Consider the following 21,648-nt stretch of genomic DNA (forward strand, 5'->3'; position numbering starts at 1 on the left):
CATGTTCCAATAATATTTTTACGCCTTTTCTTCCAGCTCCAAGAAATGAGAAGAATGTGCGAGCAGATCCGCAGTTTCCCATGAGTCTGCCCGGATCCCCCCCACGGTCAGAGCAGCAGCGATAAGGGAGTGGGAATCTGGGAACGCCGTGAGACGTGGCGAGTACACGAGTACCCTCACACATGCATCCTTTGGCACGCGCACACACACTCTCACACACACACACAGACACGCACGCAGCCTCCACACCCGACTAAACACCGTCATAAACACTTTAGACCAGAAATGAGGTCTATTCTTGGCACCGTTAGGGTTGGGGACAGCTATGGTTGGTTAGATGTAGATAAGACATTGTTCCGGTGTGGTACCGTCTACTCACATATGCCAAAACATACTGGGTGACCTACCTCCTACCTATGTCTCCTCACCACGCGCTCTCACCACTGGCGTCCCCCAGGGCTCTGTTCTAGGCCCTCTCCTATTCTCGCTATACACCAAGTCACTTGGCTCTGTCATAACCTCACATGGTCTCTCCTATCATTGCTATGCAGACGACACACAATTAATCTTCTCCTTTCCCCCTTCTGATGACCAGGTGGCGAATCGCATCTCTGCATGTCTGGCAGACATATCAGTGTGGATGACGGATCACCACCTCAAGCTGAACCTCGGCAAGACGGAGCTGCTCTTCCTCCCGGGGAAGGACTGCCCGTTCCATGATCTCGCCATCACGGTTGACAACTCCATTGTGTCCTCCTCCCAGAGCGCTAAGAACCTTGGCGTGATCCTGGACAACACCCTGTCGTTCTCAACTAACATCAAGGCGGTGGCCCGTTCTTGTAGGTTCATGCTCTACAACATCCGCAGAGTACGACCCTGCCTCACACAGGAAGCAGCGCAGGTCCTAATCCAGGCACTTGTCATCTCCCGTCTGGATTACTGCAACTCGCTGTTGGCTGGGCTCCCTGCCTGTGCCATAAAACCCTACAACTCATCCAGAACGCCGCAGCCCGTCTGGTGTTCAACCTTCCCAAGTTCTCTCACGTCACCCCGCTCCTCCGCTCTCTCCACTGGCTTCCAGTTGAAGCTCGCATCCGCTACAAGACCATGGTGCTTGCCTACGGAGCTGTGAGGGGAACGGCACCTCAGTACCTCCAGGCTCTGATCAGGCCCTACACCCAAACAAGGGCACTGCGTTCATCCACCTCTGGCCTGCTCGCCTCCCTACCACTGAGGAAGTACAGTTCCCGCGCAGCCCAGTCAAAACTGTTCGCTGCTCTGGCCCCCAATGGTGGAACAAACTCCCTCACGACGCCAGGACAGCGGAGTCAATCACCACCTTCCGGAGACACCTGAAACCCCACCTCTTTCAGGAATACCTAGGATAGGATAAAGTAATCCTTCTCACCCTCCCCCCCCTTAAAAGATTTAGATGCACTATTGTAAAGTGGCTGTTCCACTGGATGTCTTAAGGTGAATGCACCAATTTGTAAGTCGCTCTGGATAAGAGCGTCTGCTAAATGACTTAAATGTAATGTAAATGTAAATGTACCTTATTGTGTACAGTATCAACGAAACACAGTGGCCCATGTGTGATCCAAAAGAGTATGACTTTAGCTAATCACAGTGGGAGGAGGACAGTGAATGACCGTACCTCATGTGAGTTCTAACATCCAATAGCTGTGTGTGTGTGTCCTTACCTGATGATGAAAGGCATGAAGGGGGCTAGGCCCAGGGGGGAAGAAGACCCGTCCATGGGCGAGGGGAAGAGACGCCCCAACACCAGCAGCAACAGGAACAGGCTGGGGTGCAGAATCACCTGACCCCTGTCACTGGAACAGACGAACAGAGTTTCAGTTATTATCCGCCATCTGTAATACTTGGGGTACACGGATTTAACAGCATTTGGTCTCTCGTGACTGAAACATAAGAATGTTATGTCTTATCGGGCTGTGATCATCACAAAGATGATTCCGGTGTGTTGGTTTTGCACTGGTTTTGAGATGTCACAGAGGTGCCCCCACAGTTGGAAGGGCTTTTTTTTTTCTCGTTTTTTTGTCGTCACTTGCATTAGTCCCAAAGTAACGTCCTCCTGTCCCAGAAGCAAATCCAGTATCCAGACGCGAGGTTAGGTTTTGGCTTGCTGAGATTAAACATTCGACTTCACCTTCATGTAAGAAAATGGATGGGGTGGGGTCATTTAAAAAAAAAGAGAGAGCAAGGAAAAACAAGGAAAGGATCCCCTAGAATAAGGGGGGGGCAGAAAGTGGGAGTCGGTGAGCTTCATTGTAATGCTTTACTTATCAATGACCCATCTGGGGTGACGGGCTCATTGTGCAAGCATGCTATTGTGTTCAGACAACCTTTACACACCTCTATTGTAGTTTCTTCCCATTTCAATCCATCTCTCCTACTAGCCCCTGTATCTCTTCCTACATCTCCCTACGCTCTCCCCGACTCCGAATAAAAAACGTCCCTGTGAGCCAGTGGTAACTATTTCATGGTTGGCAATGTCAATCTGAAACACCTAGAGAGAGAGAGAGAGAGAGAGAGAGAAAAGTGGATGAAAGAAAGCAAAGGCCATAGAAGGTCCCAAACCAGAACCCCTTCCACCCCACTCTGCCAGCTGGGCCTTATGCTTTTCATTATTCCATTCAACAATACAACCCCCTCCCCCCCACCGGCTCCTCTGGGATGGCCTGGCCAAGCATTAGGAAATGTTACAGTCCGCTAATTACGGCCCTGCGTAATGTGTTTAGCATCCGATTTCAGTCAGGCACGGCCACGAGTGATGTCATGTAGCACCAGAGAGGAATTGTTAACATATGAAGCTCTGCTGGAGACGGAGGGAGAAAGAGAGAGACCTGCTGCCACAAGAAAAGGGCAACCAGTGAAGAACAAACACCATTGTAAATACAACCCATATTTTATGTTGATTTATGTTCCCTTTCGTACTTTAACTACTTGCACATCGTTGCAACACTGTAGAAAGACATATGACATTTGAAATGACTCTATTCCTTTGGAACTTTTGTGAGTGTAATGTTTACACATTTACATTACATTTAAGTCATTTAGCAGACGCTCTTATCCAGAGCGACTTACAAATTGGTGCTTTCACCTTATGACATCCAGTGGAACAGTCATTTGACTTTTGTTTATCTATTTTCACTTGCTTTGGCAATGCAAACAAATGCTTCCCAATAATGCCATTTGAATTGAATACAGAGAAAGAGTGGTTTAGTAATTGTTTTTACATTTCGGTACTAATTTGTCTCACAGAGAAAGCCTGTCAACCCGCGCTGCCGACACCCTTACTGTGGCCCGCACCGTACCGGCTCCACTTACTCATTGCTAGCCTCCACTGGGATTCTAGGCTGCATCAGGTTAGTTCCCTACTCATGCCGGACAAAGTTAACACACTTGAATAACTTGACACGGCACATCGCTAGGAAACGTTGAAACCGTTAATTACTGTTCGCAAAACATACATGGCCATGGAGGCTAGAGAACTTTACAACAAGAAGATACTGGTGGCTTCAGGCTTTACAGGCTAACTTCCCTTGCTAGCTGACAGATAGAACTTTACAACAAGAAGATACTGGTGGCTTCAGGCTTTACAGGCCAACTTCCCTTGCTAGCTGACAGATAAAGCCAATTCACCAACCTTGTACTTTCAAACCATGACGCAAAACATGCCGATTGCCACCAAAAACGTTATTAATCCACTTACTCGGTCTCACTCACGTCTCTCCCAAAGATGATCTATTGTCTTAGCCAACTGACTGCGCTCAGACATCATTGCTTGTTACGAGACAGAGCTTTTGTTTATTTTTTTAAGTCCCAAATGGAAGGGAAACAGATTGTTTGTCATCTGTAGCCTCATGAAAATCAGCCAAAAAAGTCAATTTATCAACAGAGATTTACCATTACAATACATGATTACCATTTTTGTTGTGTAGTTAGATTGGTAGAAACCACTGATTGTATGAATGTATAATTGATTAATTAATGCATATACAGCTGTCTGAAAAATGTTGACATGAGACAACTCAAATGTAGTTGAACTAAAACGACCAACGATTGAACAGAGCAGCAGCCGAGTTTCTGTCTGGATCAAGTGCCATTCTGTGACTTTGGCTAAAATAGCCTCTTTTTTTTAATGCCGTGGTCTCTTTTTGCTATCGTTTCAGCATCGTCGTGGCATCGAGTATTATGATAATAAACCTGGCATCGAAGTCAAAATTCTGGTGTCATGACAACACTACAAGAGATGGAGGGATTGAGAGGGACAGAGAGAGAGGGGGAGTGATGGAGATGAAAGGTAAGGGGAGGGGGGATAAAGAAAAAAAGTGTAACAGGAAATGAGAGGAAAGAGAAAGTGAGGGTAGAGGGGGGGGTAAAAGAGTTCACGAGCCTCGCAAATTACCCTGATGCCAGAGTAGGACTGACAAGTGGGCAGGTTAATAGAAGAGAAGAGGGAAGATGTGTCTGGATGGAGTTGGGCCTGGGAAGCTCTGGTTTGTCACGCCTCTTACTGTGAAGCACTGCACCGCGCCCTGTACGGGCTCCACAGAGCAGACGACCCAGCTCTGCTCCATCACCGACTGTATTATATGACCTAAACAGACGGTACACATCTGAGAGAAGTTTACAGTCCCGCTCTTTCTATTTGGAGGTTGAGGGGGCCGAGGGTTTAGTTTCGTGGGAAACTTAATGACTTCTACGAGGCAATGGAGGGACTGGGAGTGAAAGGTGAGAGTGATAGAACAAGAGAGAGAACAATATAGAGGGAGGGAGGAAGAGAGTCTGAAAAAGCATCCAATTCATTTGATCCATATTAAGATAACATTGACTGGAGAGCCTGTTCACAGTCCAAAAGCTTTTAGGGGGAAGCTAACTGGTAGAGATAAGAAGGCCAAGAATCTTCCAGAGAGTGGAGGAGTCTGCCCATTCCTCCTCCGAATCGGTCCGTCTCTCCCAGGAAACTGTCCATCAGCCTGGCCAATAGCCTTAACGAGCTTCACGGGCCTAATGAAGCAAGGGTTTCATTTAGGGTCCCACAGAAACCAGAGGAGGGTGAGAAGAGGAAGAGAAGACAAGGCTGCTGTCAGCTTTAATTTGAGGGTATTTTCATCCATATCGGGTGAACGGCTTAGAATTTGCAGCACACTACACAATACACCAAAAGTTAATTTAGGTGTATTAAAGTAGTAAAAAGTTCAGTATTTGGTCCCATATTCCTAACACGCAATGACTACATCAAGCTTGTGACACATTTGTTGGATTTTCTATTTGTTTTGGTTGTGTTTCAGATGATTTACGGTCTATCAGAAATAAATGGTAAATAATGTGGAGCTCACAGTATACTGTGCTGGCTTGTATATTGGATTTGATTTTCCATCAAATTCAAGTAACTTTCTGGTGGATGTGGAACCAGGCCAGCACAGCTCAGCTTGTCCTCTCGGCATGGCTCTGTAGTGTGAATCAGACATGAACGTCCCTCTCGGCGTAGCTCGAACCTTAACTCTCACCTGTCCACCGACGCTGCAGCCTCCTCCAGCTGGCTCAGGAGGAAGGGATAGAGCGCCGGGAAACGAGTGAAGAACTCCCGGCCCGTCATCCTAGGGAGAAGGAAAGAGGGATGAGGAGGAGAGAAGTTGTACAGGAGTATTTCAACTGATGTATCTGTGTACAGTAAAACATCTTCAGCCACATACTAAATACATCTGTCTTATTTGAACAGTTGTGTAACATCAGCAGTGGGTGCACCCTACCCAGCTCTGTAAACCATTTGATAATTACATAAGTTCCCTGTGCAGAGAAAAGCAAAGGAGAGAGAGAAACACACTTGTATAGAGAAAGAAAACAACCTCTCCAGCGCTGTCTGGCTTCTAAACCACTTCCTTCCATTTCAAAGCATTACAAGCCAATAAAAAGCTAATTAGGAGCCGGCCAGCAGGGTCGGCTTCTCAGGAGGCTCATGCCAACTAGCAACCACCCCAGACCCAGAGGGAAACACACTTCATTTCAGCCTGCATCGTTTGTTTATCCCCAAGACAGGCAAGGCAAGCAGCGTGTCTGGAAATAAATGTACTGTGGACACTAGTCTGACTTGGTCACTTTATGTGCGTGTTTGGAGGGGGGTAGTGTGTGTGTGTGTGTGTAAGGGGGAAAAGTGTGCGTGCCTGCGTGTGAACGGCATTCTATGCATAAACTGACAACATTGAACTTTGGCAGTATAATCTCCAAAAGCTAAATGCCACCATTCACATCAAGCAAATATTTTTTTGTAAAAGCCTAACGTCTAAATCAAGTGCCCTGAAACGTAAGGGGACGGAACAGTTAGGTTCGCCTGCAAAGCCAAACAGCGTAACCCAACAACGTAAAGAGCAGAGCTCACAAACTTCCGCCAAAACTGCGACAAATACTCCCCCCCCCCCCCCCCCGAAAGGGATACACCCCTCTCCTTTCCTTCCTCCCTCCCGCCCCACCAGGCCTGGTCCGAGTGAGAGCCGGGGCACCGTCGAGGTAACGAGGTGTGTCTGTTGTGTCGGTGGGGCCCGCATGTGGCGGCAGCGTCAACGCGCAACACGGAAAACGCTCCCCCGATTGCGACTGAGGTGGGCCAACGGGGTAGAAGTTACATGTTGCACAAAGACCTGTATTCTTTCACTTAGGGTTAACGTAGTCTTCCTGCCAGGCTGAACGGCATGAACACATAAAACGGTAGAGCAGACGAGGACATGCCTACAAAACCGGTCGATTGCAGGCCTCTGACCTATTCACGTAAATCACCTTTGACCTCTAGACACATGCACAAGCACACGCGGCTGCGCAAATGCACACACACTAACCCCTTGCAACGGTACGACTCGTCTTCCTTCTGTAAGCCTTGAGGCTTTTCTAAGATGCCAGCTATCTCACAGGGAGATAAAAACCCGGCTACCTACAAGATTGACTTGCACTTCTAAGTATTCGAAGAAGAGGGCCTTAGAGATGGCAGAGGACTAACAGTAGACAGACAGGCCTCTCCTCCCTCTCTCCCTCCATAATGAGGCCCTCTCAGTGGGACGTCTCACTCCTCCACTCGACCCTTCCATGGGGTCAGAGGTTAAAGGTCAAGTATGGGCAGATTAGCCAGGTCAGGGTCAGTGGGGGTGAAGGTGTCTGAGGACAAGCTCCGTCTCATCTGCCTGCCGGGGCCAGCAGGCCTCACAAAATAACAATGATGACTTAACAAAAGCAGGAGAGAGAAAGGATGAAGACTGAGAACACTGATATACTGTAGCTGTTGGCTTGGGTTTGCAGAGCAAAAGTCTCTATGAACTTTGAGGAGTGTTACCCAAATAAAATCCAGACGCGGAACGGATATAAGAAAAAAAACAAAGAAATAACCATATTATAAAACACAACAAACAATCACCTTCAGATTCAAACGTCGTACAAATAAATCTAACATACACACACACACAGGCCAGTGGTCAGCTGGCCTGACGGGTCTGACACACTTCACCTCCACTGAAGCCATGGGAGCCAACCCAACACACACACACACACAAAACGCACACAGCAGTCTGACCAAACAGACCAGCAACCAGCCAGCCATTGGAGTGGACAGCCTGTCACAACGCATCGACTGTAGCCAGAACACACAGCCAAATAATCACAGTAATAACACGAGCCAGACCCAGAACACAAGAGTAGTATAGACACAGCACACACACACACACACACGTCTTTCTCGCTCCCACACATATGCGTGCACACAGCAACAACTTGAGACAGACTAACATACAGCGGAAAAGTAAATAAAAAGCCTCCAAAAACAATTGACTTGGCCCGGAGGGATCAGAAGGCTTCTGGCCACACAAGCCAATTAAACTAAATGAAAACAGACTGTGCGGTTGGACGGGCCAAAACGACCTTGATTGTCTTCAGATCAACTCCTCTGCCCCCATGGGTACCTGTCACTGTGGATAAGAGCTCAAAATAACCCTATCACACACACAGCATCTACACAGGAACGGGCTTTTAACCCAGGACTGTAAGACTATCACTGTAAACAAGCAATCAAACCCTTTCCTCTAAGCCTCAGCAAGTCTCTACCTACCCTTTTGCTCTCTCTCTCTCTCCCCCCTCTCTCTCCAATCTCCACTCACTCAAAATGTGACCTCTCTGTCCATATCCACAATGCAGTGTTCTGACGAGGCACTCGCTCGGAGCTGTCCTCGGCAGCTAATCTCGCCCTTCACGGGACAGAGTCGAGCGAGCGCCCCCACTGTCTAAGCACTGCATTGTGGGTATGGACAGAGGTCACATCTGGAGTGAGTGGGGATTGATGACAGTCGAGTAGGGTGGAGGGTGAACAGAGTGAGCGCTGCAAGGGGTCCTGTGAAAGACTACCCTCCCCCACACAGTAACAAACACACACAGGTCAGAAGTGAAGGCCAGTGGAGCAATGACTGGAGAGCACGTAGGGGTGCGGGAGGTCGGTGCTAGACAACAGGAGCTTTGCTGTCAACTGGTGGAGGTGTAATGCTGGGGGGAGAGAGAGAGAGCATGTCTGTTTTGTGTGATTGTGTGCCACTGATCGTGCATGTCCATCTGTAGATGGGTGTACAATGTAGCCTACATGCACTAGACTTGATTGAAACAAAATGTCAAAATCATTCCAGAGCCAAGAGTCCTGGATATCACACTGAGAAAAAGCATGAGAGAGTGAAAGAGCAGAACGGGGGTAAAAGAGAAGGAAAGCAGAAGGGGAGTTGGAGTGCAGAGCATCTATCCTCTCTGAAGACAGTGTGAGAGTCTTGCAGGGAATAGCAGCATTCAACTATGTTCCTGCCATACTCTTCAAGCAAAGAGAGAACGAGAGAGTAGAGTAGGCCTGAGGACTTTTGACCTGGGGCCGAGGGGAGGCCTGCCTGGTGTGGACACACTGCCCCCTGCTGGTACGGGAGAGAATCCACAGGGCAGAGCACAACATGCCAGGTAGAGATCAAAGGTCAAATCATAACTCACAATACCCTTTGGCTTTTGTCTATAAACCGTGCATAAATGCCAATGGGAGATTTGCACTAAAATATGTTAGCGAAGGTCCAATAGAGAAGGACTGAGGGTGAGCAAGCAGGTGTGGGATACTGCTGCTTTACTACGGCAGTCAGAACTGTTGTCTAGGAGACTCGCTAGGGATCCAGACCTGTTCTCTTTGGAGTGCTCGTCCTTCCCTTTCTTCACTCCAAAGATCCTCGTGATCAGAGTGCTGAAGAGCAGGGTGGAGGAGTTCCTCACCTGAGACGGAGAGAGAAGGGGAAGAAGAGAGATGACATTCAGAAGACTATCATCTTGCAGGACAGTCAGACGAGGGATGACGAAGAGGAGTGGGTGGTATCGTCTTGCAGGACAGATTCAGAGTGGAGAGAAGGGGGGGGGGGGGGGGGGGGGGGACTCACAGCCCAGACGGGGGAGGTGAAGCCCAGGACAGCAGCCTGCATTCCCTCAGAGACAAAGGGAATGATGTTCTCCCCCAGACGAGTGTCTCTGTACAGAGCCCTCAGGATGTTGAGAGCATGAACCTAGAGAGACAAACAGTGACGTCACTATACTGCACGTGCAATCATACATGTAACCGCTACAATGTATATTATGCAATTTGATATTTAGCAGAGGCCTTTATCCAAAGCGACTTAGTTAAGCGTGCATGCATTTTCCGTGTGGGTGGCCCCAGGGGGAATCGAAACCCACAACCCCTGGGATACAGTACAGGCACTGTACAGCCTATAGTTACTGTACTGAATCAGTGTTAGGCTCAGAATCTCAAAACGGTTCAAAATATCACCCAGGGAGGATTCCAAAATCGACAAGCTCAGGTAGAGCCGAATTCAATTACAACCACATTGTAACGCGTGATCCCTCCAGTAATTGTTGCCTCAGGTGACAAACTGTGTTCAGCAGTAGTGTTTAGTACCTGAGGGACAGTGGTCTGGTCAGTGGCTCTGTCAGGAGAGGGCATGGCCAGGGCGGTCAGCTCTCTCATGGTCATCTTCAGCAGGCTGCAGCTGGACGACTTGGGCTCGGATGACAACAGGGCCTGGACAGGAGACAAGACCGACACAATGAGGTCAGACAGGCCACAGATGGTGCGTCAGCCTGCATGCCAATAGTCTGGACTATAAAAGCATCCTTTCCTTCAGCAGCAGCACTAATCAGGAAGTAACTGGTTCATGGAATAGCGGCCCTCTGACAGATCTCCACTGTGTTGCCATTGGTGCAGAAGAGGGAAAAGAGACAAGGAAAATAAGTCACTTGGGCTACGTTTACACAGGTAGCCCAATTCTGAACTTTTGTAGCACTAATTGGTGTTTTAACCAATAGATCAGCTCTTTTGCCCTTACATTAGGCAAAGGATCAGAATTGGGATCACTGCCACTACAGTCATTAAGTAACAAGCCTTTGTACAAACACCTCTGGCGTGGTGACATCATCCGCGTGCTGGCCGGCTGTGGGTGCTGATGAGAGACAGCTGTGTCTCTGGCCTGGGGGCAGAGGGTCTGGGCTGGTTCCTGTGACGTCTGTCCCAGGACAGCAGCACACCGGCCAGCCCTTTCCGGATTTCACCGCAGGAATGGAATGCACAAGCCTGCCAAGGTGCAGAGATCAGCCTCCTCTCTTTACCCTCTCCCTAATATCGCTCTCTTCTCTTGCTACCTCACAGTACCTACTTCATCTTCAATCTCTCTCCCTTCCTCTCCCGCAGTCCACGTCCTCCCTCATGACCACCGCTCTCCCTAAAGTTTCCCTCTCCCCCCTCTAATATGTGATAATGACAGACAGAGACAGAGAGACAGAGAAGGATGACTGCTTTAGTAGCATGAATGCTTTAGAGGCATGCCAAGAATTTCCTTTCCAAACAAACACACACCTGGATGTAGAATGGGATGCCTGCGCTGCGGCGCGTGGCACACAGTTTGGAGGAGGGGTCACTGGACTTGACCTCCTGTAGGACCTCCGTGAGCCAGCGACCAGGCAGCTGCTGCAGGGTTCTGCTTCCACTCCTAACAACAAAAAAAAAATAATCATCTCATTAGAGGCTCTTAATTAGCCACGGCTGAACGGCGATGTCAAAAACATTTACAGAACACACGCACGAACACATAATATCTTGCAAATATCCTGTATGTGGCATTAAGCTGTATAATGGACTCACACAAAAACATTGTTTCACTAAAATCCTAACAGCGACTACGTTGCGGTTCTTTAGTCATGTAACTCTCTCTGACAACAGAGTGTATTGCTGTTCCAGAATAGTTTATCAGACCTAACATTAAGTCATATCACGATAAATGTCACTATTTTGTATGATAACAAAACACAACAACAAAAAACATGTTTAACGGACAGTTAGTTCATATTTGCGGCTCTAGACACATTTTTACAGTGACAAGTTAGACAATTCAAATGGCAGCCTACGATTCAAAAAGTCAGCTATTTCATCCAACACATCCAGGTAATGCATGATTGATATTTTGATGCTCGACCTGTCAAAACAGGACCCAGAATGACACCATTTAGGCTCGACTCAGAGAATTTGCCGACTTATTTGTGCATACTGGCCTATAACAGGGCTCGCCAACCTTTTCTAGCGTGAGAGCTACTTTTAAATTAGGAAACATGCCCTGAGCTACTTATTCATTTTCCCATAGCTTTCAAATAGGCACTCTATTTTCCCGAGATTACGTTTTCTCCGTTGTATTTTTCCTGGTTTTGGATGTTTTCATTTTTCACTCTAAAAATGACAATTATTTACAGAGGAACAATTCCATTTCTGTGCCCATGTCAATGCTTAAATAACATCAGAAGACAATTACAGGGCAAAATAAATTATTGAAAAATAACCTTTTAAATTGTGCATTTTGCAAGAGTTTGCAAACAAAAAGCCCACCTGAATGATACAAACAAACATGATATTATTCTGCCAGTTACTTTGCAGTTGACAAGTAAATTGAGAAGGTTTTGAGGAAAGTCTGTCTACCCTGAAGACAGTTACCATTATCACTAACAGCCTACACAAAGTAAATGATAGACAAACTCGAACCACAGACATACAAGGGAAACAGTCCTAGAAATTAATTGCCAGATGTTTTACTTTTTAATCCAATTGTGCTTCACTAGGGTTGCAATAATGTCAACGTGGATTTGATTGGATAGTAGGCGGGAGCTTAAGGTGTCTGATACTTGTGATATGTTCATGACAGTTTGCGGTGGAACACGTGAAATAAAAAATGTTTTGCGAGCTGCTCAGGTGGGCTGCGAGCTACTCGTAGCTAGTGACAGATCTGTTGGGAGACCCCTGGGTATAGGCTATATTGTTAACCACCTGAGGAAGTGGGAACTTAAGACAATTCACTAGATTTCAAATGCTAAATACATTGCTGCTAGCCATGTAGGCTAATTGATCAGTAAATGTAGATCAAACTTTCCAGCTCTTGGTCGAGGCTACTTGAAGTAGGCAGCAAATGGCGCATTCCGCTCGGCTCTGCGGGCGCATCAAATCTACACTTACTTCAGCCTACTCTGGTTGTAAAGTGGTGCCACGCACTCAACATTAAGGAGGTAAGAAACACATGACATACTCACAGAAAGCTGTGACTCTTTTCTGTAACTAGAGCAGTAGTTGCTTTGAAAACGGTCTTTTTAGCATTTTAAGCAATATGCTTGCGCTTCTCAGAACGCATCTCTCCCTCCTCCGTGCGCACAGTGAGGAGAGGGAATTTGTATTTTTTATTTGACCTTTATTTAACCACGTAAGCCAGTTGAGAACAAGTTCTCATTTACAACTGCGACCTGGCCAAGATAAAGCAAAGCAGCGCGACACAAACAACACAGAGTTACACATGGAGTAAGTAAACATACAGTCAATAATACAGCAGAACAAAAGTCTATATACAGTGTGTGCAAATGGCATGAGGTGGTAAGGCAAGAAATAGGCCATAGTAGCAAAGTAATTACAATTTAGCTAATAACACTGGAGTGATAGATGTGCAGATGATGATGTGCAAGTAGAAATACTGGCGTGCAAAAAGTAAATCAAAACAATATGGGGATGAGGTAGTTGGATGGGCTATTTACAGATGGGTTGTGTACAGCTGCAGCGATCGGTTGTTTAAAGTTAGTGAGGGAGATAAGTCTCCAACTTCAAATTGGTTCCAGTCATTGGCAGCAGAGCTGGAAGGAAAGGCGGCCAAAGGAAGAGTTGGCTTTGGGGATAACCAGTGAGATATACCTGCTGGAGCGCTTGCTTCGGGTGGGTGTTGTTATGGTGACCAGTGAGCTGAGATAAGGCGGAGCTTTACCTAGCAAAGACTTGTAGATGACCTGGAGCCAGTGGGTCTGGCGACGAATATGTCATGAGGGCCAACAGACAAGGGCATACAGGTCGCAATGGTGGGTGGTGTATGGGGCTATGGTGACAAAACGGATGGCACAGTGATAGCAAACTGGATGCAGTCTGAGTAGAGTGTTGGAGGCTATTTTGTAAATGACATCACCAAAGTCGAGGATCGGTAGCATAGTCAGTTTTACGAGGGTATGTTTGGCGGCGTGAGTGAAGGAGGCTTTGTTGCGAAATAGGAAGCCGATTCTAGATTCCATTGTGAATTGGAGATGCTTAATGTGAGTCTGGAAGGAGAGTTTACAGTCTAGCAAGACACCTAGGTATTTGTAGTTGTCCATATATTCTAAGTCAGAACCATCCAGAGTAGTGATGCTAGTAGTGCGGACGGGTGCGGGCAGCGATCGGTTGAAAAGCATGCATTTAGTTTTACTTACATTTAAGAGCAGTTGGAGGCCACGGAAGGAGTGTTGTATTACATTTAACATTACATTTAAGTCATTTAGCAGACGCTCTTATCCAGAGCGACTTACAAATTGGTGCATTCACCTTATGACCTCCAGTGGAACAGTAGTGCATCTAAATCTTTTCAGGGGGAGGGGGGGGGGGGGTGAGAGGGATTACTTTATCAATGGCACTGAAGCTTGTTTGGAGGTTAGTTAACACAATGTCCAAAGAAGGGCCAGATATATACAGAATGGTGCCGTCTCCGTAGAGGTGGATCAGCGAATCACCCGCAGCAAGAGAATGAATCAGCAGCCGAAAGCAAAACGGGGACAGGCAGATACTTTCATGGCAGGAATCAATATAATGTATAGTCTATTACTGTTGACCAAACTATGGTTTTAGAACAATCTACAGGACCGTTGTGTAGCTAAATCACCGGAAATTACAGATGTAAGTAAGCCAGATGCTTTGGAAAGAGGAAGGCAATGTCAGTGTCGGTCATTTTAAGTTTATTGTCCCAGCTCTATTCTATTCGTTTAAAAACTGCTCCCAGACCAGATCTCCCATCAGTTCATTTTTCTGCCATAGAGCAAAGCCCTGAACCTGAAAAGCTTTGGAGAACATCTTGCCCTTTCAAAAGCGAAGCGCATATGCTGAATAAATACATCTAAATGCCTGAGTGATTTGATGAGGGGAATGTTCTTGTAGGTTGGTGTCAGAACAAGGGTGTGTGTGTGTGTTGTGAGCCAGAGTGCTAGGGTGGAAACAGTAGTCTGGATTAAATACACGGAATAGGGTTTTGGGGTTGTTGGTTATGGGGTGCCTAACTGCCCAGCTTTTGAAGCTCTGTTTTGTTTCTGGGTTGGTATGTTCTACTGGGCTCTAGGATATGGCAGGGGGTGTGTGTGTGTTGTGTGTGTCTTGTCCTCAGCCCATCCTACACAGTGGATTGTTTGATCTGGCCAGCTTGGTCCACTGCCCCTGGAAAAACAGCAGCCCTTTTCACAACAGGAGGGCACATTCCTCCCCAGCTGCACCTCCCAAGTGGTATTGATGTAGATAGAGCGTGCGCACACAAACACACAATCTGTCTCTCTAACTCACCTGCGCAGCATGTCGGTGAGACGTACAAAGCCCACGTAGGCCAGCTCAAAGGCCCCTCGGTGACGAGACTGGAGGAGCTGCTGACGGAAGTACAGGCCCACCCCCTCCACCTGGGATAGGAGAGCGGTATAGAGCGACAGCGAGGTAGAGCGAGAGTAGAAGGGAAGAGAGACATGAGAAGAGAGAAAGAGGGTGTGGCGTATGGGAACATAACATTTCTTCATTCCACTGGATGATTTAAAGTGGTTAGGTAAACAAACAGAAGTTAGTCTTGATTGACATTTCACTAGCATTAAAACAGATAAGTCAGTGATTAGCTACAACATAAAATGACATGTGGTCATGTAATTGACTAAACTGTCATAACATTACAGCATATCAACACAGCCCACACGTGTTGGTGTAGTTAGTCAACATGTGGGGGTAAACCAGGTGAGGTAGAGCAGGGTGGAGCAGGCTGAGGCCTCCGCGCCCTGTCATTACACTGTCTCTACCACAGGCTGGACCCAGGCACTATGCAAGCCTGGGGTGGCACAGAGGGCACAGGGAGGGACGGAGGGGTGGGGTTGGGGGGGCGCAGCTAAGGCTGTGGTGGTCTAAGGCTGTGGTGGTCATGACAATTTTGTCAGCCGGTAACTGTCACGCAAATAACTGCCAGTTCTCACAGAAATTGACCTTTAATTAGCATAAATACGTTTAGCACTTTCTGGGTCCACGCATAGCCTACACTGATGTGGTCGTTTGGAAACCTACATTTAAAAGAAGTCAAATGAAACCATTTAATATGGCCTACACCATCACAAAAAAAATCCATTCTTTATTTTAGGCAAATCTAAAGAAACATGATATGAAGAAAATGTTTTCTATTTCAGAAGAACAAAATAGCATATTCTGAGTCGTCTTTATGTTAGGCCCTGATCTGGCTATGTCATACGTCTGTGGGCTACACAACAACAACAAAATCCATGCGGTTTCTTACCTTACGCCTCCGGTCACACCTACAGTGTCATTGTGCAAAATGGTACGCAGCATCTGGATGTGTGTGCAACAATTGTTCAACAATCACCTTCTGCTACCAAGCCGTCTATACATACAGTTTGAAGCATACGGTCGATAAATCCAACGTATGGACCACACAGAACGCAACGCAACTGCCTCTGCAACGCAACACTGCGAGGCAGACACAGAGGTCCATTGGAAATGAATGTACTTCTGGTGTACCAAAACGCAACGACGCTGCAGAGGTGTGATCGAGGCACGCGCTGGTCATCATTCACAAGTGCTAATATTCTCACCCGTCAGACTATTCTCAATGTAATCTCGTCTTTACATATACTAAATGATGTGTGTGAAATTAGTTTTGATCATGCACCGGTCAGAACAGGGGCAGGTGGTACAAAAGACTTGGCATCTGCATGCACTTGAATAGCGAACGGAGGACGCTTTTCCCATGGTCAATTTTCATGCCAGCCAGGTAAGCTACTCCGGTTGTAAAGCGAAGCAATGTGGTTAATATTAAGGAAGTTGAAAAATAAATATAGCAAGCCTGTAGAAAACAGGTGGGACCCTCCTCTTTTTAATAGAGGCCATCAAAACTGTTTTCTTACGCAATTGCAAAGCCTATGGAAATGTTGCGCAACATGGGCTTGGGCTTATAGGAACACTTATTTCAATATATTCAGCAACCAGCCATGATGAGCTGGATCTCGCTGCAAAACAGGCGATCCTATTCAGTTCGAACTCTAAATGCTAGGGTTCTCATGAAGTGTTTTATTAGATTTTTGATTGCATTGATGTCCGATCATTTAGGGGGACAAGAACGCTGAGTACCAGGCCACTAGCGACTGGCCTTTGCAAGTCTGGTAGGCTACTAATGACCATCCGCGGCATCAGAACGCAGTTTTGGAGAAGCCCAGTTATAATGACTCAACGGCGACGTGGAATTTGACTGCGGTCATGACTCGTGACCGCCAGTGTGGCGGTAATAGTATCACCATACCAGCCCTAGGGGCAGCTCTGTGGGAATGAGAACGGGGTACTTCTAGAATTCCACACACCCTCTTGAGTTTCATCACACAACCTGGTTGGGATTATCCCATCTAAAGCCAGAGATTTGGACAGGCATCTTTTAGCACTGCCCCAAATAAGGACCCTAGTCCTCTCTCATTTTCACACGTTTATAAGAATCAGACCCACTACAAAATAATCCCCAACAACATCCCAGGCCAACTCGTTTTCCAAGTGCATTTTAAATGCCACATCTCAACTGTAATACACTAAGTTTCACACATATTTTACATCCTAGTTTAATGCAATGAATAGTACTAATTCTGCTCTTTCTCTGGGATGAAAGCTCTGTGACCTGGTGTTGGTCATCTACACAAGAGCCCCTATGGAATTTCCCTGAACCCTGACTTAAATTGTCCTGCGGTCAACATTGTATGTGGTGTAGCGGATCGCCAAACCCACGGTTCTGTACATATTGCGGTTTTGGAGTCACGGTTTACGGTTACGGTAAAGCGGAAAATATAAATTCCAACAGTTACTGTAATATTTTGTTTATTTGGCAAATACGACCAATTTAAAAGCATACTATTTGTGGCCCAAAAACAGTTTGTGACATTATTCACAATGTTCCTGGCATTGTTTGTTGTGACAGGGACTGTCATGTTGGGCCTCATGTAGAGGTTAAAAAAATGTGGACCCATTCCAAAATGGACCTGGGGCTTTCTGAACCGGAAAAATATGCACAACACACATTTTTCAATATAGAGACCCGTTCCGAACGGACTCGAGGACGACCAGTTCCATATATAGATGTGGTCGGATAAGATTGAGGGAAGCAGCAGAAAAGTCCATTTGTAAGATATTCGATTAACCATAGCCAATACAGGACGAGGGAGATTGCCTTGCGGTATGTGTACTGTGAGCGAGTGAAACAGAAGCCAAAAGGGAGGGACAGGCAACAACCAATCAGACTTGTGCTTGTAGACTAACTTCTAGCTTGGATATTTATCATCCAATATGATAAAGTAGTACACCCGTCTTGACTGCATCAAACTTGGAGAAGCGAATAGGCTAAAATAGCTAACTACGCTAGCTAGCCAAATTGAGTCTGCATGCACTTTCTTCCTCTCCTACAGTTAAATAACAATAACTTTATTCAGATTTTTAAATAGCAGCCTAACTGTTGGTTCTTGTTCGTTGTAGCCTACAGTTATCATAAAACATTTTATTCCAGAATTTTTAGTCTAACTTGCTTTGCCACACACGGAGGCCAACAACAAGCTCTACACTCCACACTCTGCAGAGGCTATTCTCGTTGAGCAGTGGAAAACATGCTGTTAACTTTTTATCCACAATCTCTGTCAATCGCAGTTGTAATCAACTGTGAAGCCAAAATGTTTCCAAACTTTAAACGATGGTTTAATCGAACCCCACCACCTACAAAGTTCCCGGGCTGCGCCTCACACAAGGACAGTTTGAAATCCGCCAGTTAAGATTAGAATTTTGAAAACATTGTGTGCATAGGCTGTACTTGTTTTAACGGAATAGCCTTCAAAGTTGTTATTTTCAGCTCAGATTTACTCACGAGGCAATAGCATACAACGCAGTGTAGGCAGAGCCTACAGGCCTAGTGTTATGTATTCACTCGGGTTTCACCGTGAGAACAGAGGTCCCCGTACCGAACGATTCAATACCAATATACGTAGCATTACAGCCAATGTCAATGTTGAATATTTCTATGGTCTTACTTCCTTGATTGCCCTGCTCTCTTAGCCTGTTGCATAATCCCCACGGGCCCTCCAGTCAATGGCATCAGATCAACAACAGTAGCAGTAGGGCATCAGCAACAGTTTTCCCTCCTTTAAGGCTCTCATACCCACCGCCAGTCCAGGCCCGGCAGCCTGCCCAGTCGTCAGGAGGAAAAGCAGCTATTTGGGTCACTGATACAGCCCTGTGTAATTAGGACGTTGGGAGACAAGGTTAGCTTTTCTGAGAAATGGGTGCGTTGCAAACAGGAAGTGTCCCATCTAAATTAAGTTCCCCCCCCACCAACCAGGAACCCCAGTGGAAATTTAACGATTACACAAAACGCCTTGCACCTTAAATAGCTGCCCCACTCTCGGCCGCAGCGAGGGCCCAGCTCAGCACCGCACGGCGGTTAGGTCACTGCCCTCCCTTAGTGGCTTTCACTAGAGTTTTACTGCAGTGAGGTCAGCTCTGTCCTCAGGTTGCACTCTAGACTCAGAGTTGTGAATGAGCAGATCTGATGGGACACTCATTGGGTTTGTACTGCAGTGGTTACGTTGGTAATGCACTGCTATACAGCAGGGTGTAGAATCACAGTTTGGGGCAATGAGGTCAGATGAGTTGATGGCACATTCTTGTATTGGGTTTGTCATTCTTGGGTTGGGTAAAAAAAAAAACATTTCAATGAATGCGCATGACGGCGTATATGCAATGCTTTAAAACAATGTCTTAGTGTGGATAATATCCCACCAACTCTGTCCACAACACTTCCAGGAAAGCAATGATCCATACTCCCACCCACCCTTACCCTTGTTCCTGACCCTTACCCTTGTTCCTGACCCTTACCCTTGTTCCTGTTTCAATTTTTTTTTAAAGGTGTTTGGGGAAACATGAGCCACACAATAAACAGATGTTATCAATAATAGTAAAATGCTAAAAGAGAGAACGAGGGGAAGTGTCACAGTCCAGAGAGGCCACACTGCTGGCTGTGTCTCCACTGAAGACCAAACGGTCCATCTATTCCAGGCCAGGACAAAAACAAACACTACAGCTGTAAAACCACGGAGGACCTCAGATTCACACCGGCACCAAGCACACAGAAAGACGAGCAGTCACATCGCCACCAGGGTCCCATTCCACTCCCGTCTCACAGAACACACATCTCTATAGACTACGGGGGCCTCCCAAGATGGAGGAGACGTATCTCAGAATGCCCCCCAGGGTTTAAACGGTCCTGGCTCTGTGGACCGTCTCAGTCTACCATCTGAAGCCCAGGCAGTCCCATGAATATGAAGGATTAAACACCATCGGCCAGCCACTGTGACTAATGTTTAAGTTGCTATGGCGCCGACCAGGCACAGAAACATCTGCCATGTCGCCATGGCAACCGGAACGCAAAACAGTGCGCTGCCGTAGGCCAGGGGATGTTGACTACACGTGTTAGAAAGATGTATCACACACACACACACACATAGTATTGACTGAGCGTGCCAATCTCTGTGGCAGGTTAGACAGGGTTCTTTCTGTCTGCGCAGACAAGACCCATTCTACAAACACAGAAAACTGGATTGATCCTAAAAATCTAGATTTTTTCAAACTTATTGGCAATATTCGCTCTCTCGGCTGTCCTTGACTAAAAATATCTTGGTCCAAGAGTCGTCCTGTTCTTGACAGCGAGTGCCTGTGTGACTGGCGCATGTAGTCTCCCTCTCCTCCCTACTGCAACTAAAAGGCACCACAGCACAGCTAGTGTTTATTGCTCTGTCCGTGCTGAAGCTGCTACATCAAGACCAAAAAGGACGGGTTCTTAGTCCTACAGCTCGAGGGTAGTTATACAAGGATACTATACCAAGCCTACTAATGATAACGACTGACCTTCATGTCTTAAAGTAATGGATGGACTGTTGTTTCTCATTTGAGCTGTTCTTGCCATAATATGGACTTGGTATTTGACCAAATAGGGCTCTCTTCTGTATACCACCCCTACCTGTCACAACACAACTGATTGTCTTAAACACATTAAGGAAAGAAAGTCCACAAATTAACTGTTAACAAGGCACACCTGTTAATTGAAATGCATTCCAGGCGACTACCTCATGAAGCTGGTTGAGAGAATGAGAAGTGTGTGCAAAGTAGTCATCAAGGCAAAGGGTGGCTACTTTGAATATCAAATTAAAATATATTTAGATTTATTTAACTCTTTTTTTTGTTACTACATGATTCCATATGTGTTATTTCATCATTTTGATGTCTTCACTATTATTCTACAATGTAGAAAACAGTAAAAAATAAAGAAAAACCTTGAATGAGTAGTTGTGTCCAAACTTTTGACTGGTACTGTATATTTAAGCAATAAGGTACGAGGGGGTGTGGTATATGGCCAATATACCACGGCTAAGGGCTGTTCTTATTCACGACTCAATGTGGAGTGCTGCATCACATGACCTGGCCTCCACAATCCCCGACCTCAACCCAATTGAGATGGTCTGGGATAAGTTGGACCGCAGAGTTAAGGAAAAGCAGCCAACAAGGGCTCAGCATATTTACATTTACATTTAAGTCATATGTGGGAACCAACTGTTTGAACAGCATGCTAACCTGTCCACTTCAGATGTCAAAATCAAATAGCCTACATTTTTTTCTCAGAGTGTGGAGGTGCCAAATCCTTATATAAATGTGTTTTATACTTACTGCACATTTATAAAACACATACTAGACAGCTAGCATAACAGTATTTGGCTAAAATGCTGCTAGCGGTAGATGGAACCGCAATGCTGCGGACGTCAACCTGAGCATTCATTTTCCAGAATCAATGTTCATTAAAACTCGTTTTAGTAGTGTCTGCGCTGCGCACTATTTGAGTAGTTGAGACAAACAGTTTATCCTCTCATCTATAACAGTAAAATAATGCCTCAATGTGTTTCAGGGTCCATGTGACCGACTCTGTTGGA

The 21,648-nt window shown here is 46.3% G+C and overlaps 1 protein-coding gene across 1 annotated transcript in view; it reads right to left on the bottom strand.

Annotated features, from left to right (window-relative positions):
* LOC115135246 (tRNA (32-2'-O)-methyltransferase regulator THADA) overlaps positions 1-21,648 on the bottom strand; it is a 135,896-nt gene that overhangs the window by 97,618 nt on the left and 16,630 nt on the right. The window contains exons 22-28 of the mRNA XM_029669731.2: positions 14,945-15,054; positions 10,925-11,057; positions 9,971-10,093; positions 9,456-9,578; positions 9,203-9,294; positions 5,535-5,624; positions 1,701-1,832 (exon numbers count right to left, since the gene is read on the bottom strand). Of these exons, the coding sequence (XP_029525591.1) occupies positions 1,701-1,832; positions 5,535-5,624; positions 9,203-9,294; positions 9,456-9,578; positions 9,971-10,093; positions 10,925-11,057; positions 14,945-15,054 (803 nt within the window). The remainder of the gene's footprint in view (positions 1-1,700; positions 1,833-5,534; positions 5,625-9,202; positions 9,295-9,455; positions 9,579-9,970; positions 10,094-10,924; positions 11,058-14,944; positions 15,055-21,648) is intronic.

This window comes from Oncorhynchus nerka, linkage group LG10 (assembly GCF_034236695.1).
Source record: "Oncorhynchus nerka isolate Pitt River linkage group LG10, Oner_Uvic_2.0, whole genome shotgun sequence".
Classification (NCBI taxonomy): Eukaryota; Metazoa; Chordata; class Actinopteri; order Salmoniformes; family Salmonidae; genus Oncorhynchus; species Oncorhynchus nerka.